The 26,534-nt window shown below is 37.5% G+C and overlaps 2 protein-coding genes across 3 annotated transcripts; both read right to left on the bottom strand.

Annotated features, from left to right (window-relative positions):
* Positions 1-124: 124 nt before the first annotated feature.
* hoxb6b (homeobox B6b) lies at positions 125-3,961 on the bottom strand. Its single transcript, XM_037755873.1, has 3 exons — positions 3,490-3,961; positions 950-982; positions 125-865 (listed from the first exon to the last, which is right to left on the bottom strand). The coding sequence occupies exons 1-3, from the start codon at positions 3,959-3,961 to the stop codon at positions 609-611; spliced, it is 762 nt and encodes a 253-aa protein (XP_037611801.1). The 3' UTR covers positions 125-608.
* A 7,299-nt stretch (positions 3,962-11,260) lies between these two features.
* ttll6 (tubulin tyrosine ligase-like family, member 6) lies at positions 11,261-26,055 on the bottom strand. 2 transcript variants are annotated; one of them, XM_037755869.1, is made up of 17 exons: positions 25,881-26,055; positions 23,151-23,322; positions 20,844-20,993; positions 20,602-20,639; positions 20,209-20,327; positions 19,604-19,734; positions 19,352-19,508; positions 19,117-19,260; positions 18,059-18,144; positions 17,738-17,963; positions 16,620-16,798; positions 16,319-16,507; positions 15,021-15,183; positions 14,405-14,677; positions 14,177-14,236; positions 13,128-13,269; positions 11,261-12,107 (listed from the first exon to the last, which is right to left on the bottom strand). In XM_037755869.1, exons 3-17 carry the CDS (start codon positions 20,990-20,992, stop codon positions 11,836-11,838), a joined length of 2,328 nt encoding a protein of 775 aa, XP_037611797.1. In that variant the 5' UTR covers position 20,993; positions 23,151-23,322; positions 25,881-26,055; the 3' UTR covers positions 11,261-11,835. The 2 variants fall into 2 exon arrangements, with proteins under 2 accessions (XP_037611797.1, XP_037611798.1); XM_037755870.1 differs by lacking the exons at positions 23,151-23,322; positions 25,881-26,055 and having other exon boundaries at positions 20,602-20,642; positions 20,844-20,983.
* Between the last annotated feature and the right edge of the window lie 479 nt (positions 26,056-26,534).

Raw genomic sequence — 26,534 nt, 5'->3', positions numbered from 1 at the left:
ATATATATATATATATATATATATATATATATATTACCTATGTATTTTTTTCTTGAGTATAAATGACGACCCACAAGATTTTCCAATATACATCAAAAAAAGCCTTTATTTCTATGTACAATTTTCCTAAACAAAAATATTGCACACAATATCCAGATGTGCATTGAAACACAACAATAAATAACATGTATCTCATCTGTACAAGTGTTTTTTTAATGGCAACAGCTGTAAAACAACTAGACGATTATAGAACAACTAACACCACAGTGAAGGACTCGTTTTAATGATAATAATAATAATAATAATAATTATAATAAAAACTCAGTAGGAATAAGATAATGAGGTAACGACATTGTCAAAAACTAAATTTACATTTTGGCTGATTTTTGCATATAGTCCCCTAAATAAAAGACACGCGCACAACAAGGACAAACAAGAGGAGGACTTGGTTTTAACCTAATGCATTAATGACATTATCACCGTGCAGATACTGGAATAATCACTCTCTAACATGGGATTTTGCAGCACTTTATCTACACAGAAATACATTTTATTTTGAGGAGTGTGCACTCAAACACACTCTTTCTTCCAGTGTCCTTTTTTTTTTTTTAGCTTTTTTTCTCAGCCTGTTCCTCCTCCTCGGGTGTCTTTGCAGGATTGAGGAGTTTGTTCTCCTTTTTCCACTTCATCCTGCGGTTCTGGAACCAGATCTTGATCTGTCTCTCGGTCAGACACAGAGCATGAGAGATCTCTATCCGGCGCCTCCTGGTCAGGTACCGGTTGAAGTGGAACTCCTTCTCCAGCTCCAGAGTCTGGTACCGGGTGTAGGTCTGTCTTCCTCTGCGGCCACTGTTGCCAAAAGGACCTGGAAGGGAAAAAAAAAAATACATAAATTCATAAATTAATAATTAAATGGTTGAAATTAAAGTGGTGGAGGAGAAAAATCTACCTGAGAGTGCACTCGAAATCTGTAGTGGTGTGTCTGAAAAAATACAATAAAGTGGAAATTTAGATCTTTATGATGTATTTCAAACTCCAAAATCACAGTCTTAATAATAATCTTATCGTCTTATAATGAGAATATTGCTATTGAGTGGTACATTTTTGTACATTAATGACATTATTTAGGATGTTTTTGAGAATAAAATGCATGTAAAGGTCACTATAAAGTCACTATAATCTTTATAGTGACACTCTAATCCCACCACTTTTACGCAGCATCCACATTAAAGGCTGCATCCTATTGTATCCTACATTAATGACATTATTTAGCATGTTTTTAAGAATAAAATGCATGTAAAGGTCACTATAAAGTCACTATAAGACGTGTTTGGTTGTATAATAAAGATAGATTATAGGAAAATATAGTGATAGATTTTTAAAAATGTGAATATTGCTATTGAGTTGTACATTTTTGTACATTAATGACACTATTTAGGGTGTTTTTAAGAATAAAATGTATGTAAAGGTCACTATAAGATGATATAATATTTGTCTTGTGTGTAAAGTAGTAAATTATGATTAATTGTACTTTATTGTAGGCATTTTTTTAAATTCTCTCCTTTAATATGCCTCTTCCTAAGGTGCGTAAATGGCACTCAATAGCAATATTCACATTTTAAAAATCTGTTTTCTTATAATATATCGTTATTATACATACGACACGTCTTATAGTGACCTTTACATATATGTTATTCTTAAAAACATCCTAAATAATGTCATTAATGCACAAAAATGTACCACTCAATAGCAATATTCACATTTAAAAAAATCTATCACTATATTTTCCTATAATATATCTTTATTATACAACCAAACACGTCTTATAGTGACTTTATAGTGACCTTTACATGCATTTTATTCTTAAAAACATGCTAAATAATGTCATTAATGTGGGACACAATAGGATGCAGCCTTTTAATGTGGATGCTGCGTAAAAGTGCCCTCATGGTGTGATTTCTCTCTTATGACAGCATTATATTGTTTTATAATGTTACAGTGAGGATGAACAAAGCTTATATAACATCTTCTTATTTTAGATTTTACAATTAATTTATATTTTGGACATTTAAAGTGTTATTTAGTGTCCCTCTAAAACTGGAAAAAAAGGCCCATTCTGAAGATGCCATGTGACACTATAAGAGCTTTTAAGTTGGAGCTCAGATGGTGTAGGCCAAGTCTGTGCGTGTGTGCGTGCGTGCGTGTGTGCGCGTGTATGTGATGATGATGAAGCAGCCAAAAGCCCTTAAGCAACTCCACTCACAGAGCACTACATGGTTTCACTACAGCTTCTTCACAGCTACAATAAGACTGTTTATTAATCTACATTATTATTATTATTATTATTATTATTCCCAGCTAGAATAAGACTAGTGGCAATAAAGGACATTAAAGAGGGACACAAATACCCCACACCTCACCTCCATACCATTACTGACACACAGTATGTGTGTGCAATATGCTGCCTTCCACTGTGTAATTGTCTGAAATATATTAATTATTTCTTTTTTTAAATATTTTTATGAGAGCTAAAAGTTCTTTTAACATGGTCATGGAGCATATATATATATACTGTATATTTGTCATGGAGCATATATACTGTATATTTGTATTGTGGGGGTATCGTTCCTATGCAGAGGGTAGTTTAGTTAGCAGTACATTTTCTCAGTTTCTCCCAACTCCATCTACTGTAGGTAATACAATAAGTACCTCATACAACCTCACTTCAAAACAACCTGCAATCACAAAACATAACTTAATAAATAAATAAATAAATATCATTAAATGTAGCAAAAATATTAAAAAATAATAATTAATAATAATAATAATAATTAATAATTTAATCCTTTATCTATTTGTTTTTTTCCCTTTTATTTATTTCTGTATTTATTTGTATACATTTTTAAATGTATTTATTTATTTTTGCATTTATTTATTTATTTTTGCATTTATTTTGTACTCATTTTTGGAAGTATTTATTTATATACTGTATATATTTGTATTGTGGGGGTATCGTTCCTATGCAGAGGGTGGTTTAGTTTATTTATTGACTATACACTGAGGGCGTTTTACATTTTAATAATTTATTTATTTATTTTTTCTTCTCTTAAAGCTGACTCAGTGTAAAACTGCTCAGAATTCCAATTTACTTATATATTATAGGTGCAAATGGCAAATAAAACTCTTGAATCTTGAGTATATGGAGCGTGCGTGCGTGTGTGCGCGTGCGGTCGTGTATGCATGTGATGATGATGAAGCAGCCAAAAAGCCCTGAAGGTGCATGAAGATCCGTGCGTAATCACAGTGATCTCAAACTCTACGTTCTGCTCTCTAATCGTCTAATTATTAGACGCAAGTTGGTTTAATATTAGTGCAGGAGGAAAAGGAGCTATCTGCAGCTGACAGGCAGCTCACTTCTTCATCCTGCAGAGAGAGACTCTTTATACCTCCAGGCTGCACAACAACACAGTTAAAGGTGTTTGTACTCACCGTTGGAGCATGCATTCATCCTCTGCATCCACGGGTAGATGAGAGTGGATGTCTTGTCCTCTATGATGCTGCTGCTCATACTGACAGTCTGCTCCGGACACTCCGCTTTGCGCTGCTCCTGAGAGACAAACAGCTGCTGCTCGTCTCTGCTGGAGAAAGAGCAGGAGCCCTCCGAGTCCTTGTAGAAAGTGCCCACCGGGTTGTAGTCGCAGTGTGCTCCTCCTGCAGCTCTTCCCCCGTAGAGAGCTGCAGCTGAGCCCGTCTGCTGGTAGTAGGACGCCGGGTAAACCTTCTCCTGCATGCTGTGAGCTGCTGCTGCTGCTGCTGCTCCATATGTGGCCGCGGTGGAGGAGTAGTGTCTTAACGGATCGGTGGTGTATCCGGAGGAATATAACGGTATCTGACCCAGGAGAGAGTCCTGTCCTCCCGGTAGAGACACGGGAAAAGTTGAGTTAACAAAATAGGAACTCATTGGGTGGACAACAGGGTGTGTGTGTTATACTCCAGGAGGAATATGATTTGTTGTCTTTTATAGTCCAAGTGGTTTTGCCATTACTTTATATCCGAGATTTGGTTTTTGCCTGAAAGAAGGGGGGGTTTGTGAGGTGCCACTGAACACAGAGGAGAAGTGAACCATCTGATCAACCTCTGGCCAATCACAGCAGACTGTGTGTGCACTATTGCACCCCCATTGGGGGTCTGGTTTCTTGTTGCGCTGCAGGGAATCCAAATGGAGCCTGTCGGGCTTTTACGCACGTTTACGCACACAGAGATGCGACTCATAGAAACATATAAAAACATGCTTCATATAGAAGAACTGTTTGTGTCATAACTTTTATGCAAAAACAGTCCAATAAAGCAGACGTGCACAAACTCTCCCTCTCTCATGCACACACACAATGCAAAAAGAAAGAAAAAAATATTGCATTATTCCCATTTACGCACAGATTCCCAACTCCATCTCTCCTCCTCTTCCTCCAACCTTCACTTCCATCTTGTTAAATAATCTAATAACTAATAAAACACACAAATAATGAAACACTCATATTCTCAATTAATGCAGCAGCCAAATCCAAATGGAGCGCTCCAGCCTGTCCGTCTTTACGCACGTTTGCGCACACAGAGATGCGACTCATAGAAACATATAAAAACCTGCTACATATAGAGCAACTGTTTGTGTCATAATAACTTTTATGCAAACATAGTGCAATAAAGCACACGTGCACAAACTCTCTCCTTTCTCTCTCATGCACAAACACAATGCAAAAAGAAAAATGCGCAATGAAACACTTTGTGCGCAATATTTCCATTTGCGCACAAATTCCTGACTCTCTCTCCTCCTCCTCCAACCTTCACTTCCATCTTGTTAAATAATCTAATAAACACAAGAATAAAACACCAATATTCTCAATTAATGCAGCAGCCAGGAATCATAACAATGAGGATTAATTTACGCACACAGAGATGCGACTCATAGAAACATATAAAAACATGCTACATATAGAGCAACTGTTTGTGTCATAACTTTTATGCAAATATAGTCCAATAAAGCACACGTGCACAAACTCTCCCCTTTCTGTCGCTCACGCGCACACACAATACACAATAATTTACTGATCTTTGAGAATTTTAGATTATTTTCAAATTTGTGCCTCGTTTATAAATTTCTAAATGGTTTGTCTCCTCCTCCTCCACTGCCTGATTTTGTGCATTCTCGCTCAGTAGATTCTATTAGATCCTTAAGAAGATCTTCTATGCAACATTGTGCTGTACCATTTCACCACACTGCATTTGGGCAATCAGCTTTTTCTATAAAAAGGCCACAAATCAGTGACGATGTGAGGAGCTGCAGCTCTATCAGCATTTTCAAAACCAACTTCTGTTGAAAGCTGCTCAGCTCTGTACTCACTGATCTTTATTCCATGGTCTTCATGGTCTTCATGACTTGCTTTTACTTGACAAGCATACTTTGTGATGTGCTGTTGTGTGTAGCTGTGTGTTTTGTATGTTCTTTCTTGTATGACTCTGTAGTATGTTTCTTTGTTTTGACCTGCCAAGGGACTACAGATGTGAATTATCTTTAAAGCCATAATCTGGTAATCTGGTGCATCAAATGGTGACATTTATGTTTTAAACTGTACATGGTCTCTTTTAAATAAAATAAAATAATAATAATAATAAAAAAGAAAAACAAAACATTGCAATGAAAACACTCCTCTTCCTCCAAACCTTAATTTCCATCTCGTTAAATAATCTAATCCAAAATCGGTGCAGCAGAAAAAAAAGAAATGCGTCAATAATGTTGATATTTGACTCTTTTTTTTTTTAGAAAGTGTTAAAAGCTCCGACTGGGACTGAAGTCCGTGAAGACGCGCAGAGGGCACACTCTTCATCACCTTCATCATCATCATCATCACCCACCGTGATCAAGTGGAAACTATAGTTCCTCATTTATTTAAAAAACTGTGAGTATAAATACATGAAATCCTGATTCAGTCACATATCAATTCAGAAACAATTAAGCAGATCAATTAACCTATTAGTCTAGCTATCATTATTATCATGCTCATTAACGTTACTTTTAATAGCTATTATTAATATTATGCACATTATGTATCAATTAAGTGCATTAGTTGCTTCGTATTATTAGTAACCTTCAAATGTAGTGTCTTATTCTGCAGTTAAAGCCCATTTTTTTTAAAGTTAATACAATTTTACAACATTTTCTTGCAAAAAAAATATGTGAATTTGTTAAATTAAGTTTTATAATTTATATTTGTTATGTTTATAATACCATTAAGACAATTTCTACCTTTTTAATTAGCTTTCGCTTTTAGAAAAGTCACCCTATAAAATAATAAATAAATAATAAATAACAGAATAAGGCACTGTATTGTTAGAATAATGTGAATCTTAAGTGCATTGCAGTGTTGTGGATGAATTAGACAGGAAAATAAATATTTGTAGAATTTTAGTTTATATAAAAATGAATAATCCTGTTTTTCGTTTTTGCTTTTATTTAAGATCCTGGTGTCATTTTTTTTTTTTGATAATATTCGTTTAGAAATCATTTTGACGTTTAAATTATAAAATCTTAATGTATGGCTCCAATAATTAAACGCCTTTCAACCAAACAGCAAACAAACGAGATTAAACTGTAAAACAGAGAAACAAAAACCAGAAGCATGTTTTTATAACACCACATGATGTTATATAAGGTCTTATAAAACTGCAGAGGCGACCAGGACACAGAGAAACGCTGCAAAGGCGCCAGAAATCACACAAAACGTTTAAACGCTTCATTACTGACTTCATAGTTTTTGCAAAAATCACAAATAAAACACAATCAGAGCAAAAAATCGTCCAAAATTATAAAAGATTTGCGTAAAAATGAGGCGAAACAGCTCGAAGAGGCGGCGCAATATCAAGACTACAGCACTTCTAACACGTTTATTCTGCATAAAACAATAAAATAAAACAATATAAAATAACATTAAATGGTATTAAATCTCTCAGAAGAGTAAAAGGTGGATAAAATGAGCTGATTTTATAAGAAAAGTGTGTCTCAGCGGTAGAATGAGGCCTGTACGACCATCATCACCACCACCACCATCATCATCATCATCATCAAAGTCAAGCCTGTCTGGCTCAAATCCACTGTGATTATATAACATCATTAAGTCTCCTATAAAGGCCTCAAACCTGCAGCATGTTGGATCATTTTCGCACATTTCTATGCACATTTTAAACACATATTCGGCCTGTTTTCTGCAGGATGTTGGATCATTTTCGCACATTTGTACGCACATATTCGGTCTGTTTCTGCAGCATATCACAGAGCAGAGACTGGTTGTGAATATGACACATGCATAAGAAAAGACATAAGATTTGCTTTGGATAAATTGCTATTTCTTTAACACTGATCTGCCCATTTGCAGTAATGTAAACAGCAGGCCTACACAGTGACAGTTCAGCCACATTGCACTCCGAATCCACTCCTGATTATATAACATCATTAAGTCTCCTGTAAAGGCCTCAAACCTGCAGTATGTTGAATCATTTTCATACATTTTATGCACATATTCGTTCTGTTTCCGCAGCATATCACGTATATTAAACACACAGAGCAGCAACTGGTTGAGAATATCACACACAGTGTAAGAAAAAGAGAGAATATGCTTTGGATAAATTGCTATTTCTTTAAAGGCCTCAAACCTACAACATGTTGGATCATTTTCGCACATTTTTATGCACATTTTACGCACATATTCGGTCTGCTTCTGCAGCATTATGCACATTTTTACGCACATATTCGGTCTGTTTCTGCAGCATAACACAGAGCAGCAACTGGTTGTGAATATGACACATGCATAAGAAAAATAGAGAATATTTGCATTGGAAAAATTGCCATTTCTTTAACACTAATCTGCCCATTTGCAGTAATGTAAACAGCAGGCCTACACAGTGACAGTTCAGCCAACAAAGCGCTGCAGCGGCGCACTTGTTCTGGACTTAATCTGCTGGTATATTATTAGAAACATGGTGCACCTTACCTTTGTTGATAATCCATCATGTCCATGTGATGGTGCCACTCTGCATGAAGAAGGCTCTCCTCTCTCACCTTCCTCTTTTCACCACTTTGTTCAAGTGATTGCATGAAAGTAATCCCTCCATCCAGGAGTGTGATGATGCCTCATTTTCACGAACACATACAGGTATAGAGCCACATTAACATGGCTGCACACATGCACACTCTCCATGAAGCACAACGCGCCTTCCATCGCACCATTTTTGGTCCAAATTACGCACGAATAACGCGTATTGCATAAACAAAGAGCCAAGAAAAAGGTTGTGTTACTAGAGTTAAGTGAATGAGCGGTGGAAAAACAGCAGCTGCAATATAACCTCATGGGAAATAAGTTCCCATTCCTGCTTTCTGTCCACATGACCGCCAGCGACCAATCCAGGAGCCAGAAGAGTCGTAAACTTCCATGGAGAAGTTGTAAATTTTCATAAACAGCAGCCTGTTTTTTGTGCTTTAGACACGCTTTCTTTACATCGCCATCTTTATTTTCTGCAAAGGCCTGAGATGCAGGATAAAAACAAGATGTTGAAATGTTGGGAGAGTATTTTGTGATTCATTCTGGATGTGCACAGTGTGGTTCTGTTCCAGCTTTAAAAAAAAAGGTCTGTACAGCTTCTATTGTTCTCTAATCACAGCTGCAGTGTTACTTAGTTGTTTAATGAGAGAATATTTGATGATTTTGGCTTCAATCCTCCTAAATCTAAAACCTTCATTGGTAAAGGTGTACATTTTCATAAACAGCAGCCAGTTGTTTGTGCTTTAGACATGCTTTCTCATCGCCATCTTTTGCCATTTTTGTCCAAAGAGGCCTGAGATGTTTGAATGTGATGCAGGATAAAAAAAAAGATGTTGAGATTATTTTGTGATTTATTCTGGATGTGCACAGTGTGGTTCTGTTCCAGATTAAAAAAAAGGTCTGTACAGCTTCTATTGTTCTCTAATCACAGCTGCAGTGTTATTTAGTTATTTAATGAGAAAATATTTGATGATTTCTGCTTCAATACTCCTAAATCTTAAACGACCTCTTTCTTTGCATTTGTTTCACCTTCTGTTATGTTGAAAAAAATATTCATCCTTCCTGATAGCATCCCACAAAATGTCCATTATGAAGCACAAAATTCATATTATCAAATCAGTTGCAACCTTAAAACCTCTAGTGAATATAGACTCAAAAACTTTCAAACAAATGTGTTATCAAATGTGTAGTATACCTCTTTCATGTTTTATATGACACAACATGTATCTGTAACACAGTTGACAAAATAATGAATCTAAATGTTTATTTTAATTAAAATATTTAAAAAGTCATTAGAGCTTTAAAGCGTGGCAATTTATGAATTTAGCACATTTAGGGGGTATATTATGGTAACAACTAAATTATTTATCAAAAAAGAAAACTGATTTCTTCACTTTTTGGTTGACATGAAATGTACCCCTAATTATAGAATGACTGAATCGTGTAATCTCAAAGCCTCCAACTGGATGATTGTTCTTATTTTCTGCCTATATAAAATGGTTTCAGGCTAAAAAAGAATCTGTGCATTAAAGACTATTATGGGCTCCCAAAATGGAGGATTTCCTCTCAGTCTCTGCAGATCCATTATGCTTTGACCACACAGGCCAAAGATGGAAATAGTGTTCTGCTGATTGCATTTCTGCTGAGGGGATTTAAGGTCACTAAAACCTTTAAGCACCACATTCTTCAACAACTTTTCTATTAAAATGATCTTAAAGTCGAATAAATTCTTTAAAAATGTATTTCTTTTTATTATTAGTAGTATTTCTAATGTCTGACTTCCGTTTTGGTTCGTTTTAAACGCTCTTTCTTTCAGTTGGCATCTGGTGATTCTCACCAACACAACGAGGATTTCAGACATTTATAGACGCAATAAAACCATAAATTCCTGAAATGCAGCACATTCATCCTCAGCTTTCATTTGTTATTTGTGGCCACAAACTCAAACAAAGTGACTGTCGTTTCCTTAAAATGTTGCATTTGTTTTAATAAAAAACAGGTTTAAAAAAATAGGATTCAAAGTTGTAACTGTATTTCCAAAATAAAAGCAATTTAGTTCCATCCTATAATCTATGTTTGTTAATAATCACCTCTCAATGTTAGAATAATAAAACCTAAATAACTAGGCCTTGTGAGTTTCTGTCTATCTGTCTTGTTTTTTTGTAATATTTCAGTTAAAAAACCAAGTCTTCAGAGAGGCCTTGTTTGCTAAATATATATTTAATAAAATCTCATTCGATTCAAATCAGTGCATGAATTTAGGTTTTATAGGTTTTAGACGCACGATGAGACATTTAAATCTCTTTCTCCTGCACGAGATCAATGTTACACACAACTATAATAATCATCATTTTCTGCACACCTACACTGCACAAATTATTGTGCTATTAAAATAATAATAATTTAAAAATAATCTTTACTAAACGTGCAGCTCAACATTTCTCACAGCTTGTTGTTTTGGAGGATTTCGTCTTTTGTTGTTGTTGTTATTGTCTCTTTCAGTCTTCAGTCTGCGACCAAAACAAAAGCAACCGGATGCAGAGATGCTGTAAAACTTTATGGCCTCTTTAACTTTCACTGAAAAGCTTCAATGAAACCACACAAACACGAGCGAACTGATTTTCTACAATCAATGAATTAACTGTGCAGCAAAAGTGAATGATATGAGAACAAAAATATTAAAAATATGTGTATGTATGAATGTTTTTCTTCTTCTTTTCACCTGTTATCCATTTACTCTTTGTCCTATCTTACTCTTCTGTTCTGTATGTACTACTGGGTGTATAAAATACAAGGAGAAAAAAATGCAAATCAAATATTGCAAATATTGTGGATGTATACTTCATGAGTAATTTGCATAAAAAGTATTTAAAAAAATAATAAAAAATAATAATATATATTTTTAAGAACATGAATTAATAACTGCAGCAAACGTGAATGATATGAGAACAAAAATAATACAAAATAATAATATATTTTTAAGAACATTAATTAATTAGTTTGCAGCAAATGTGAATGAAACGAAACCAAAAATAATAAAAAAATAGTATGTATTTAAAAAAATGAAAAATGAAAAATGCAGCCACAACATTTTTTTACTGGAAATGTTTTTCTTGGAAAATTGATTGAAAAAAATCTTCACTGAAGATGAAACTAAATCACATTTAAAAAAAAAAAAATGAAGATATTTTATTATTTATCAGTGCAAAAAAATGCAATACTTGACTGTACAAACAAAGTTTCCTTGAAGCAGGAGGCCTTTATTTTTATCCCTCACTTCATCTTCAAATATGGTTTTAATCTTAATAAATAATACTCCCATATTAATTTGGTTTCACTGAGACATACAGTACATATCAGCTCATAATAATCAGTGAGTTTATTTGATCCTGGTACATTTTCTTCTTAGGATGTGGTCCACAGATGCTGTACGGTGTTAAATCAGCCTTTTTATTTTTGGCACTGTGAGGTTTGTTTGAGATAATTCGTCCCCAGAGCAAAATATTACACATATGTGAGCACACACAGTCGGTAGAAAAAGTTAAAAAGCCATAATGTTGTTGGAGATTGTGTAGTGGCAAGCAGAGTAAACTGCAGGAGTCCAGATATAAAATCTATCTAAGAACATGAGATACTCATCGTAGGCACAGTGTGTTTCTGTGTGTTCACAGTTTAAAGTCTCTCTACCTCCACTTCTCCTGCAGGTCTCCAGTGGTGGTAACCTGCCTGGTGGTCTGGTTGCTCCTCACTGGCCTTTGCCGTGCTGCTGCTGCTGTTGGGGGGCTCTGCGGGATGAGTGGTGGCCGATGTGAGAGAAGCCAGGCCTCCTGACCAGGGGGGCTCGCGCGGAGATGACGAGCAGGCTCTGCAGGGCCGCGGGGTCGTGGGACTTGTAGGCACAGCGAGGGTCTCCTCCTCTGGGGACGTGGTGGTTTATGACCGGGATGCTGGGACGGGACCGGCCGTCGGTGTAGCTGCTGCTCCCGGTGTCCTGCTTGACCGCCAGAGAGCTTCCGACTGATGAGGAGACACAGACACAAGATCTGAAATCTGAAATCTAACAACCAGGTTGTGAAGTTTAAGAATGTTTCAGAATTTTAATTATCCTGAGGGAAAGTGTTGTTGCAGTACAAAGTAGGAAAGAGTACAAATATAAGAAGAACATCAATAAACAGATATCCAAAATACAACAATGCTAAGAATATAAACAAGGTTAAAGTGTCAGTCCTTAAGATGTTTGTCCTGGTTGATTTAGATTTTCTATTTGAGGGAAAACAATGAAATCGTGCTCAGAGTTCAACAGTATTTTTGTTGATACATGAACGTAGAAATTGAATATAAAAAAAGTATTTCTATGTAAACAAGCTTCAAGTTTTCAGAATTGTGTGCATAGTTTATTTTTTGTGTGTATACAACAGTATTTTTCTGGGACCCATTTCATAATACTGCAAATATATAAATATTGCAATACTTTCATCCAGTGGGCCATAGGTTCAATCACCATTCTGTCACCTCATTTGACTTAACAGACATTTATTTAAATGAAAATCGTATTATGTGTTTAAGAATGTGGCTCTCGCGATTTTAAAATATCAAACAAAATTCACACAACTCTCCTTATACAAATAATAATAAACATTTTATATCTAAATTAAGAGTAGAAACTAATTATTGAAGTTGAGTTATGTTGTGTAATGGATATGATGGACACAGGATAGAAGTCAAATGCACCTTTTTCCTCTTAAAGCTTATTTAACTGTATGAGTTTTATGATAATAAAGAATATTTTTCATCACAAGCCAGTTTCTTTATTTTTAGAATATATTAGAACACACAGCATTTAAGAAGTGTTTAGTAAAATCATACAACAAATAGGTAAAACAGAAGCTAAATACTAAAAACAGTTGAGAAAAAAGCCCAAATCAGCTTCTCATACTCCAAATCCGAAGATATAAAGACAGTTTGCCTGCGTGTAGCTGCGGTGTTGAGGTCACTTCGGTTGAATCCCAGCATGCAGAGTGTTTGAGGTGTGTTTACCTGGCCAGTGGATCCGCTGGGCGCTGATGGTCCTGTGTATTTCTCCCCCTCGGTTGTGGCTCTCGGGCTCCGACTCGTTCAGGCTCCTCTGGTCCACCGTGGGCCGGATCAGGTGCTGCTGAGTCATGTGGTAGTGGATGTGCTGCAATATACAGCGAATATACTTTAATTCTACTTCATGTTGACGTTTCATTACTGAAAGTAATCAGTGATATTCAGCATTAAAACACCCTGAGCATTAAACAATCACTGACAATGACACAAAATCTTTTCTTAATATTATGACTTGACTGCTGTTCATCTGTTCACAGAGCTGCTGCAAAAAACTACAAAACTCCTGTTTATTTTAAAATTAAAATCAACATTAAAATTAAATATGAAAGTGGATTTATATCTGAATACTTTTGACTTTTAAAACCGACAAATTTGCAACTATGCTTGGCCTCTGGGAGAACCTACAGCTATCTTTGAAAACATTTCTCTTACACATAATCCTACAAAACTTGAATAATATTTGATGTTACAAGTAGAGCTATAACGATTAGTCGAATGACAGATAATTAATCGACTAGTCGTCAAGCAAAAATGCCAAATATTCTCTGATTTTTAGCTCCTCAAATGTGAGAATTTGCTGGTTTTCTTTGTCTTATATTAAATTCAATTGAATGTTTTTAGGTTTTTGGACAAAACAAGCAAACTGAAGACATTGTGAATGACATGTTTTCACTATTTTTTAACATTTTTGAACAATTAATCAAGAAAAATAATATCATTATAATGAAAATAAACATTAGTTGCACCCCTAGTTACAAATGTGAAACAACAAATTGTTCTTTTTTCTTTTTTTTTCCCGAAATTGTATGGAAATAAAGAAGAACAGACAATTAAAGTGACTGTAAAAGGATTATTTTGAAGTAACTGAATCTGAATTGATTATTTTTGTATTATTTTTCAAAGGGGCAGGATACCGTACATCCATGATTTCTTTAAATAAACCAGATTTAGCAACAAAATATTGGATTATTTTGATTGGATTGATGTGTCTCTACCTGCCGTGAGATGCAGGGCTGCTGCTTTGTCCTTTGGGAAAACTGTGTCAAAGAGTCCAACTGAAATAAGAGAAAAAACAGCACAGTGACTTGAGGCTAAAGTGAGCAGAATTATCATCATTTAACTGACAACCAACAAGTGAAAACTGAGATCACAAAAGCCCTGATTTTCCACAAGTTATTGGTGTGTTGATGTTGGCTGGTTATGACACATTTAATAGTTCTCACCCTGATCTGCTGTCTCTGATGAGGCTGATGTCTCTGCTGCTGGCTGCAGGCGTCCTGCAGGACTCCCCCTCTGTCTGTCAGGCCCTGCAGCAGCTGCCTGATCTGGTCCACCACCCCGAGGTCCTGCAGTAGTTTCTTCCTCTGGAGGAGCGCGTCGACCCGCTCCTGCTCCTCCACGTCTGCCTCCTTCTCCTCCTTTCCCTGCTCCTTCTCCTCCTCCTCCTCTTGGACTTCTGCAGCTTCAAGATCCAGCGCCACGCCGGACAGAGGCAGCTGCAGAGAGACATTTGATTCAATTTGTTTTTATTGCCTTACTGTATATGTATGCATTTACAATATATTAGCAATTACTGTCACTGAATAACCTTGATAACACTGTTTATTTTCCCCCCGTCTTGACAATAAAAGATATTTGAATTTGAAATGAGAGACGTTCAATAGAAATTATCTGCAGGAATATTATTCTAGCTAATTTAAATTGGGTGAGAGTCCATTTACTCAGAGGGGTCAGCCAGAATATGAACCATTCATCACGAGAAAGAAGCCGTTTGACTCCCTCTTGTGGTTTCAGGTGGACACTGCATCTTTATTGACATACAAAATAGGACAGCCTCACCGGCTGCTGGTCACAGTCACGGTTTGGACTGGGGGGTAGTGATTGTGCTCGTCGTGGTTTGACTCTCTCCCCTGCTGTCTCCCCCTGCAGCTCTCTCTTCCGGCCTCCTCTCTGGTCTCTCTCCTTCTGCTCCTGCTTCAGACGAAGCTCCTGCAGTTGTTGCCTGAACACATAAACACACACAGAAACTTTAGCATCTCTCTCTCATATTAAAGACAAGCATTTCTTATAATAATAGTACTATATATCCTTATAGTTTTTAAGCTAAACCTAAAAAATGAAGGTAATTTAAATGTTGATGTTGAATGAGTTATCTTATGAAATAAAAAACATTTGATTTGGAAAAAAATGATCACTCTTAAAAACTGTAAATATGGCAATTATTCCTGCTTCTTTTTTTTGTTTGAACTTTACTCCTACACTTTACACTCTATATTTTTATATGTGAAATGTTTTGAACACTAATATTTAAAATTGATTTTTGTCATGATAGCATTTTTGCCTATTGTATGTCCTTTGGGTGAGGTTTCTACCACACCTTCAAATGCATTTTACATTCCTTCCATGTGAATTGTATTTTACTGTCTTTTTATATGTGTGAAACAAATAAACATAAATAAAATAAACATAATCTAATGCTTATAATAATAATGATGGAAAAGAAGAGCAAGCTTCCACCAAAGTTCATTCAAACAAGTCAAGTTTTTCCCATCTAGCTGCATACAGTATGTCTTGTCATTGGTTCATGCAATTCATATTTCTACTGTGCAATGATGTTTTACGGACAGGTTTGAATTCGGGCTGTCAGAGGCAAATTCGTTTTAACACCACTAATTGGGCTGCAGTTTGCCATGTCATGATTTGAGCATATTTTTTTATGCTAAATGCAGTACCTGTGAGGGTTTCTGGACAATATCTGTCATTGTTTTGTGTTGTTAATTGATTTCGAAAAAAATAAATATATACATACATTTGCAAAAAGCAGCATATTTGTCAACTAATCATTTCAGCACTAGCAGGGTTGACTTTAATAACACCGCCCATCACTTGTGTCATGACTTCATGTAGCTTCAGTAAAGCTACAAGCTCAATTATTTTTTGCATTTGAACACAACATGAGCAGATTCAACTTTCTAATTTTTCTGCAATGTACCACCCCGTCTCTTTTTATTGGTGCTATTACAGCCCCGTTTGGTAAGAGTACTTTTCCACTGTTTCTGTGTGGACATCAGGGTCTATATGCATCACTAACAGCTTCTGCTCTTTATTGGGTGTGTTTGAGAGCGTGCTGCAGGTACCTGGCACACTCCTCTCTGGCCTTGGACGCTGCCGTCTCCTGGAAGAGCGAGCTGCTGTGTTTGAAGTACTTTTCGTACTTCTCCGCTCCCTCTCTGGGATAGATCCTCCTGAAGCCTCCCAGGTGTTTGGCCTCGTACCTCTCCATCTGCTCCACCGTGGCTGCCTGGCACTGACGCAGCTCCTCCGACCTGCACACACACACAGTAACAGTCACCTGCTTACGTTTACAGGAGGCACACGGGAGCAGGTGTGTGACCTTGAGGGGAAAAAACACATCATTTGTGGCTGACAGAACTTTACCTGGCCTCTCTGGTGCTGTTTTGCTGCAGCCTGTCCTTCACCCTGCGTCGCTCCTCTTTGGTGATCTTGCGGCGGTCGCAGGCGCCCAAGTTGATGAGTACCAGGGTGTCGTACAGCAACGCGTCCTTCACCTCGCGGTCCAGCTGAGAGTCGGTGGTAAAACTTGGGGAGTGATTCACCTGGAACACAAATATACCAATTAGGGCTGTCAATCGATTAAAACATTAAATAGTGATTAATCGCATGATTGTCCATTTTATCTGTTGAAAATGTACCTTAAAGGGAGATTTGTCAAGTATCTAATACTCTTATCAACATGGGACTGGACAAACATGCTGCTTTATGCAAATGTATGTATATATTTATTATTGTGAATCAATGAACAACACAAAACAATGACAGATATTGCCCAGAAACCCTCACAGGTACTGCATTTAGCATAAAACAATATGCTCAAATCATAACATGGCAAACTGCAGCCCAACAGGCAACAACAGCTGTCAGTGTGTCAGTGTGCTGACTTGACTATGACTTGCCCCAAACTGCATGTGATTATCATAAAGTGGGCATGTCTGTAAAGGGGAGACTCGTGGGTACCCATAGAACCCATTTACATTCACTGATCTGGAGGTCAGAGGTCAAGGGACCCCTTTGAAAATGGCCATGCCAGTTTTTCCTCGCCAAAATTTAGCGTAAGTTTGGAGCGTTATTTAACCTCCTTTGCGAAAGTAAATAAAAAAAAAGATATATAAAATGATGCAAAAGACGTAGAATATTTCCATTTGATGGATGATAGAATGGTGCAGCCTTAAAAACACAGAGCTTTGGGTCTGAATATTTCACACATCATTTATAGTTCAATGTAGAGCTAAAGAAAGCTGACACAGAATATACATTATACTGGCAGACAGTGTGGGATAAGATTTTTTTCAACCTTAGAGTTAATTAAATGGGGAAAAATGGTTAAATGTTCATTCTGTTAATTGTACTTAATACAGAAGACTGTAAAGAACTTGAGAACCTAGGATTGACAACAATAAATCTGCATATTCACAGTTGATATATTAAACAGAGATGTCATCATAGATATTATATCTACGGGTGTCATGGTCTCTCACCTCCAGCACCCAGGGTCTGAGCCGGTGATCCAGCAGCACGTCGAAGCCCAGGATCTCGAAGCAGGCGCTGCCGGTGGTGTGGTTCGGGAAGCACGTGTGGTAATTATGCTTGAGGATTGGGTGAGCGGAGATCAGAGTCTTTACGATCACGTCCTCGATGTCAGTCCACATCTTGTCTGTGTTGCAGCCGATGGACTCCAGCAGCTTGTTCAGGGTGGACAGCTTTCTAGGGGACAGAAAAAAACAAAACAAACATGCAATAAATATGCAGTATTTTAAGTAGTATTAGTACTACGACACAAATATTGTCTGTGTGTTTACCGTTTGCTGCCAGTGTCCTCATCACGGACAAAGTTCTCGCTGTTCTTGTTGATGGAGTAGTTGGTGAGATGCATGCACACATCCTCCTAACACGAGAAAGACGAGGGAAGAGACAAATATTACACACAAGAAAGAAATATACAGTTAAAGGTTGTTAATGGAGTTGCAACGATTGATGAATTGATTGACAGAAAATTTATCTGCAACAATTTGAATAGCTAAATAATCATTTAAGCAACTTTTTTATGCACATATGGCCACATTTTATTGATTTCAGCTTCTCAAATGTGAGTATTTTTTAGTTTTCTTGGTTTTATATGGTAAAGAAAATGATTATCTTTGGGTTTTAGACTGTTGGTCAGACATAAAAAGACATTTTCAAAGGTCGGAAAAATAAATGAATAATGAAAATAATCTTATAAATTGCAGCTTTAGTTCTTCTAAAGGTTGCATCTGCCTACTTTATTCTTGCACTTTATTTTTATCCAACCAGGGTTATATTCTGTCATTTTATTGCATGTCTTAGAGTTATTCATTTCTCATTATCTCTTTGTTCGTAAAGTATTTTATAATCACGAGGATGCAGATGATCTACTATATTACTGATGACACAACATGATCAAAAATGTACTTTTTATAGTAACGTTTAGGATAATGGTGATAATGAGCATGAATGGTGACTTTCTATGTGTTTGTTGTTGTCAACAAATCTAAACTAAAACCAACATTGTGTTAGTTTTTCTCTCAATGTGTAGTTTTTACCAAATGTTACTCAAACAGGAGGAAATAGTGAATTTGTTGGGGTCTATTTTCAACGGCGGATTAATCCACATGTGGTGCTCTTGTGAGTATTTGTGTCAGCAGGACGGTGTGTGTGGGATTGAGTCTACATAAACTACAGTGTGTGTGTTCATGGTGATGAAGGAATATGTCACTCAGGGACACAGTGAGGCTCATTGATGTGTTTTAATGGAGCTCTATGGTACAGAGGAAGAAGAGATATCAGGCTTTGATACACACTCAATACTTCAATAGACTTATCCTTTAACATTTTTTACCACGTTGCCGTGTGTTGGTTCGTTGTACTTGGTGGTACAGAAGCGAACCAGTCCCTCCTTGAACATGAATATGCTGAATGGGTCACATGACGTCACCAGCACATAGATACGCAGGTCAAACTTGTATCCGTCGATTATGAAAGGCTGAGGAAGGAATGAAAAGCATGTATAAACTTCCACCTGTGTGTGTGTTTCTGTGTTTGTGCTGTTAATAGCTGTTATAACAGAGCCTCACCCTGGAGATGTAAACCTGACAGATCATATGTTCTCCAGGTTGAATGTCTTTACTCGACTTGGTGATGATGATGCCTTTCCCTTGGCAGCCGGTATCTGGCTTACAGATATACGTCTTGGATTTTTTAGCCCTGGTGTAAGCTTGGAAGTCACTGTAACTGCAAAGAACAATCACATAATGAGTTAGTATATTGAAACACACTGAGAAAACAAAAATAAAAGAGCAAAGTCAAAGTGAAAAGTGCAAACTGACTCTGCGGGGAGGCACCACGTTCTGGGGAAGATGTTGTAGTCTTTGGGGAAAAGCTTGAGCATACGGTTCATGTTTCTGGCCAGTAGATCTTTGCGGCAGATCTCACTCATCCCTGGGAAATGGTTTATTTTCTGCAGAGACACACACACACAGCTGTGTTTACAGGGGAAGTACTCTGTGGGCATGTGAGGATTTTTATGAAGTATTTTTATGTGCAAGATTGTTCGCAGTCTAAGTGAGATATGACAAAATAAACCGATCCACCTCGTTCATTCAGAGAGGAATCGTTGGTCACAACCTGATGAATACTTCCTGTACTGAATTATCCAATTAGATTACAAATTGATTGCTTGAGCTGAAAAGCTGTTATGAGCAATGAGAAAATGACGCAATCTCATAATCTCCATGGAAATCTATATGTTTTATTATTCCATGGGTGGGCATATTGAGCAGAAGAATTTAAATTACATGTAAGGCTGTTAGAGTTTGTCAGAGCAGAGTGACTACTCCCCACACCGTTCATTTGAAGTGAATTCAGTTTAATTAGTCTTCTATGATGATGGCAGTAACGTGGGTGCTGCTGTGGAGCAGATTCAGTCGAATACCTGGTAACGCTTCATGTCCTTAACGCGGTCCAGAGACACGGAGCAGTCGGTCCAGAAAAGAGTCCAGTCGTCACCATCCATCACCTCTCTGAGGCCGTATCCTCGAGCAGCACGCCGCACTAAGACGAACAAACAGGAAAGAGTGTTTTTACTGTGATGTGTGGGTATTATTGAAGCAGCACGTGTCTGTAAAACGACAAGGACTGATCTGGGAGCCATGAAATATCATCATGTGGTCAGGGATGTCCACATACTTTTGGCCATGTAGTATATCTAGTGCTTCAAGTACAGTCTCTGTTTTTACTCCAAGAATTCACTCTAAATGACTGAAGTGTGTGGTGCAGAGTAATATACAGACTAATAGAGATTCATGATTTAGTCATCCAAACGTACCACTTTCATATTTGCAGTTGGTGAGGTTGATCGACAGTCATCTGGAAGAGAAGAGACACAGAAAGAGGGACAGACATCTGCTTTGCTGCAAGGTCCTACAAATGCCTCATTACGCTCATCTTCCTTCCACCAAATGATGAGGACAAGTGAGAAAACAAAAAACTTAAGAGCCTCCAGGACAAGTTGCAAAACTGTCAGGGTGCTCAGAGGTAATGTCCTGGTGAGATCGTGCAGTAAAGTACCTCTTCTTGCCTTTCCTCTTCTTCTTGTTGATGGGCGGCGGGGTGCGGATGCAGGCGTCAGTTTGGCTGTCGCCGCCCTCTCCCTCTCCCTGCTCCTCATATCTATGTGCATCTTCATTTCTGTCTGGGCTGTCCACAGGTAGACCCATCCTGGATGTGCACAAACAATATGTGATGGTTTACACAAAACAACAAATTATGCCATTCCATATTTGACATTCATTTACTCTTTTACATGGGATGCCTTTAATGGGATGTGCTGCACAGCCTCACAATGAAATTCAATCAAACAGAACAAAGAACATGCTGTAAGCGCGCACATGGACTCATGTTTCCGTTTCCATTTCTCTCATCAGGTGAGTGCTTTGGCTGTCGGCACACTGTCACACAGCGGCATTCAAGAGTTATTGTGGCAGGACGGATACAACATTAGCGAGGGGGAATTAACTCTAATGCCAAGCAGAACCTTTTAATGCTTTTCATAATTTTGATACAAAAGGACTCAGTACAACATGTGTCTTTGGTATTTTATAAACTAGCATCTCTTTTAACTAGGGCTGTCAATCGATTAAAATATCTAATCGCGATTAATCGCATGATTGTCCATAGTTCATCAAAATTAATCACAAATTAATCACATATTTTTTTACCTGTTCAAAATGTATTCTAAAGGGAAATTGTCAAGTATTTAATACTCTTATCAACATTGGAGTGGGCATGTCTGTAAAGGGGAGACTCGTGGGTACCCATAGGACCCATTTTCACTCACATATCTTGAGGTCAGAGGTCAAGGGACCCCTTTGAAAATGGCCATGCCAATTTTTCCTCGCCAAAATTTTGCGTACGTTTGGAGCGTTATTTAGCCTCCTTCACGACAAGCTAGTATGACATGGTTGGTACCAATGGATTCCAGTGGATCCAGCTGTTTTTAAACAAATAAACTTGACTTGACTTGAAATGGAGGAGCTGCTCACAGCTGGAACAACTTTAAATAAATTGTGTATTTCAGTCTGGACCAGCTGACCGACACTGCCATCCATAGAGCCCTGCCTCCAGCATGGCTAAAGATCTAAAGTTTATAGGAATAAACTAGTTTGGTTCCACTTATGTGTCGTTCTGTTAACGTCCGTCTGCACTCTGACCCGAGCACAGTGGCCGGCTATCGTCACAGCAGCGTCTCAGCTGTTGGCCTCTGCCTCCTATCTGGTGTCTTGTAGGGGGTGAAGGTGAGGTCAAGTTGATTCCTGGTAATGATCGTGATCGCGGTGGCAGCAAGGAGGGACATCCCAGGTACGCCGTGGGAGGTTACGGTGCTAGGTAACGGTATTCTGATCCAATGATCTGGATAATCCTGGCCCTGAACTGTGAGCTTTACACTGGGCCGAGACGCCCCACTGACCTCAGCCCGGGTACGGTTACAGCCCCGCAAAGGATTTCTCCCAAGGTTCTCCCTCAGCGTGCAACAACAGCAGGTACATGAATAACACCTTTTGTATTATCTGTCTATTCAGTAAGAATGACTTGGCTAACTGTTCTGTGTCACTACATACTCCTTGACACGCCAGGCTGGCACTTACTATTGTCTAACAAACAAACCGCAGCACTAAATACTAAACTGTTTAGAGGGGATACACTTGCCATTTCAGATATATGGCTCGTTGCTACGGAGGTTGTCACAGTCTGTTTTATTGATATAATGTAATGGAAGAAAAGATAAACCTCTCAATTCTATATAAAAAACTAGAATTTCTACTTACAGCACATTGTCTCTCACATGAAAACAATTACAAAAGTGTTACCAAAGCCCAACGTCTCATCTTAAAATTGCTACTTTTGTCTGACAACAGTCCAAAAACCCAAAGGTGTTTCATTTGCAATCATATGAAATAGAAAAGCAGCACATTTTTGCATATTTGAGAGGCAGTTGCACACAAATTATCTCTATTTTTAGATAAATTACTTTATCATTGAGTAACTAATCAATTATTCAACCAATTATTTCAGCAGTAACTGGTTTGAGTGATGCAACTTGCCAGTTTACTAGATACACCTGTAGCTAAAACTAATGCAACAACTCTGCAAAACAAATCCTCTCTTCATGAAGGTTATAATGTTTTCATGGAAAGGTGTTGTGGTGCTGTTGAATTTAATCTAATATTTAGTCTGCCCTCATTGATATAAATGGGGTAAACAAAACATTAGAAACACCTCTGCAGACTGCATAAGTTTTAGCTATTTGTACCTCATAAATTGGCAACTACCTTGTTCACCGTCACCGTCTTCATTTGAGAAATGTCTCTTACTCACCTGCACTGTTAGGCCTACATTTGTGAGGACAAATGTGTTGGAAGATCCTACCCCGTCCGTCCGTCTGCCTCTTTGATGCCGAATCTTTGTTTCAAGAGCCCTTTAAGACGCTGTCAGACTCCTCAGTAGACAAACCAATGAGCCACATCTCCACCTTGTGCACCGTCTGCCCCTGGAGAGGGAGAGAGTAGATTTGTATCATCACAAGGATGGCTCAGTTCAGATTGACTTACACACTCAAGCAACAGGCCCAGCGGTGGATCTGGTGACCAATTATAAACTGAGGGGACAAACACCTGATCCCTCCTGACATGATGGAGAGAAGATGAGCAGGAGACCTCAGCGGGGAGCGAGACAAGAGGAGATAATCCCTGATATTTGTTCACTGAAATAGGAGAAGTGTTTTTCAACGCCTCGAGTTGTTAAATTTAAATCTGTGCTGAAAAGCGGCGTGGCGGTGTGTGGTGTAAGTGAACAGGCTGGACATCCATCTTGTTAGCCAAGTTGAAATAGAGAACCCTCAGTTGAAGATTAGCCTTCCATTGAGGACATTAAAAATGGAGCACATGCAGAAGGGGAAACGCTGATCGAAGAAGAAAAGAAAGTAGACAATCAGGACGCTGGATCTTATGTGCAGTAGCCATGACAGCCAACCAGGTATCAATCAGGTAAAACAAGAATGGGTGATAAGAATGTGGAAGAATAACACAAAATGACCAATCTTGGCTGACCCAATTTCATGATTAATCTACCAATCAACATTAATTTATCATTAGTTGACATCCTGCACCCTTCCACACTCACTTATCTACCTTTTGTCTTTCTTATGATGCTTTATAGATCACCTGCTAAGCTTCCAGCACTGATGTCAGCTGCTGAATTGACAAGTCATGATTGTATGCAGGCATTTAAACTACATGAGTGCAAACCTATTGTGTGTATTTGTGTGAGATAGAGAGAGTGACATGAGCAACATGAGCTCCCATACAATTACAGAGCAGAGCAATGATAATTTAATGTGACAATTGTGTATTTTTATAGAGATATTAAACGCTGTTTTCTCTTATGTATGAATAAATAGTGCCCGAGGTGTGTTATTAAATAAGAAAGACAATGACAGACAACCTACAGTATTTTGTCACTCTGTTTGCCTGTAAATAAGTGCAACTTTGTGAATTGATTACGCAAACTGGTGATTCAAATCCTGCTCTACAAGATCAGCAATTTCATCTTTTTTTAATTAAGTTTTGTGCACCATTTTCTAACTTGTTGTGCATCTGGTAACAAATGTGCCAAAACCTGCTAATTAATAACATTCATTATGTGATCAGGTACCTAAAATCTTGCCAAGAAACCAGAACAATAAAACCCAATAGCACCATGCAATGTTGTGGCAGCCGCCCATTCTCTGGTGCTTGCTGTTGTTTACCTTTTCCCTGGTGTTTTTTTGGTTGAATTGCTGAGTGATTGGAGGATTATTCAGTTCACCTGTTGCGCAGGGTGTGGGGACTGGCTCTTAAATGATAATTGAGAGCAGCTTGGTGCATTCCCCTCTTGGCCAATCAGTGTGTGACAACGCCTTTCTGTAGGGCTTAAAAGAGGAGAGAAACTGCACACCCAGTGTCATTCTGATCTCTCCTTCACTGAATGCAACATATCTTATCAGCCAAGCCAGAAACTCTGGTCTGTTTTAGGTCCTTTTGAGATTCTGTGTTCTTTGTGTTTTGCTTATTGAGAGTGTTGACTATCCTAGTTGGGGAAACAAAATAAATACCCTTCAATTAGGTGCACTAGGACATTTAGGTGCTATTTGTGCAAGGATCTTGCTTTGCCTCACGATAGCCTAACGCCTGCAGGCTGTAGTTTGTTATTCTATTCATTTGTTGATTTTCACTGAAACCCTTTATACCCATTTCTTTTAGTCTATTTCATTTGGGGAAACTTTAAAGGAGGGTAAAAGGAAAAATAAAAACAATATTTCAGTTTCCTTAATTGTTTGTTACTGTAGAGGCATTTGTTCATTATCGAAGAGGCAATTGTTTATTATTAATATTATTATTAAGGAGGCATTTCATTTTATATTATTATGTTATTGTGTTTATCATGTTATGTCATAGTTAAAACATTTCTTAATATTATTTGCACTGATCAATGCATAAATCCCCTTAAATAAACAACACTGTACTGAATTGTATACAGATTTTTTTTAATTGATTGTGTTTTTATATGTGTATGTACTGCTTGTGTGTATATGTATGTATATGTGTATACAGTATATATATGTATATATAAATACATTTTATTTGATTGTTTTTAATTTATTTTTTTACTTTTATTATTATTTATCTATTTTTTGTATATAATATGTTTTTCCTGTATCTATACTGGCTTATTTGATATTAATATTAGGTTTGTTAAGTTTCTTTGTACAGAGAATGTTATTATTGGGTTTGTGAATGTTTGTTCTGTTGTTTCAAAATGAACAAAAAATAAACAAATATAATATAAAAAAAGAAAAAGAAACGACCTTGTTTGAACGTTTTCAGTGAGTCAGTGTCTTTAGAAAACAAGCTTTAACATCAACAACATCACATAGCTAACTATATGCTAACCACCTATACACTGTGCTGTTGCCATGGTAACGGGATGCTGACTTCTCCCTGCCAACCGGCTAGCAAAGACACTATACAATTCTTTAAACGACTAAAAACGACATAAACGTGACATTACCGTTAAAAACAAGTGTTTCCTCTCGTTCCCGGTCAGTTAAATTAACCGAGTAGCGTTGTGTAAAGCTGCTGTTGTTGTCGTGGTCTTCTTGGTTTGACACACAAAGTGGAGACGAAACCTACAAATGTAAACACGAGAGAAGTCGAGGCGAGGCGCCTTTTCAGATGGAGCCTCCCACCCAGCCTGCTGTCAGCCAATCACAGCCCGAGGGGTGTGAGCGTTCTCGTTTCTGATTGGTTGTTGGCTTCACCGATGAGAAAATACACATCTATAATCTGATCCACAGGTGCACCTTGCAGTTTAGATGGCTTCCACATAATGTGTTCATAATTTAAGATATAAGCAGGTAATTCTTATATAAAATTAAACTTTGTCTATCTGAAAATATCATATTTGTCATTATATTGCCGTATTCAAATAAAGTAAGTCCATCACACAACAAAACAGATAATAATGCATACAGTGCACTTTCATAGACTAAGCTACTGGAGTTACCCTGCACTCATTTTTAACAGTCTCTTCTGCACTTTATTCACGTTTAACAGTCTTTTCTGCACTATACTCATTTTTAACAGTCTCTTCTGCACTTTATTCACTTTTTAATTGTCATGTATCACAGCTGTTACTCTGTACTATATTCACTTTTAACAGTTT

Source organism: Sebastes umbrosus, chromosome 20, assembly GCF_015220745.1.
Source record: "Sebastes umbrosus isolate fSebUmb1 chromosome 20, fSebUmb1.pri, whole genome shotgun sequence".
NCBI classification, from domain to species: Eukaryota; Metazoa; Chordata; class Actinopteri; order Perciformes; family Sebastidae; genus Sebastes; species Sebastes umbrosus.
Note: the sequence above shows the minus strand (reverse complement) of the source record. Positions and strands in the feature narration are given on the sequence as shown.

Bases quoted from the DNA above. Each gene is read 5' to 3' on its own strand.
- ttll6 (XM_037755869.1), bottom strand. From the start codon at position 20,992: ATGGGTCTACCTGTGGACAGCCCAGACAGAAATGAAGATGCACATAGA. The intron at 20,328-20,601 runs GTACGTTTGGAT...TGTTCGTCTTAG, and splicing joins CAACTGCAAATATGAAAGTG to TGCGGCGTGCTGCTCGAGGA. The intron at 13,270-14,176 runs GTAGAGACACAT...TGTATATTGCAG, and splicing joins AGCCCTGCATCTCACGGCAG to CACATCCACTACCACATGAC.
- hoxb6b (XM_037755873.1), bottom strand. From the start codon at position 3,961: ATGAGTTCCTATTTTGTTAACTCAACTTTTCCCGTGTCTCTACCGGGA. The intron at 983-3,489 runs GTGAGTACAAAC...GTATTTTTTCAG, and splicing joins GATGAATGCATGCTCCAACG to ACACACCACTACAGATTTCG. The intron at 866-949 runs GTAGATTTTTCT...TTTCCCTTCCAG, and splicing joins GATTTCGAGTGCACTCTCAG to GTCCTTTTGGCAACAGTGGC.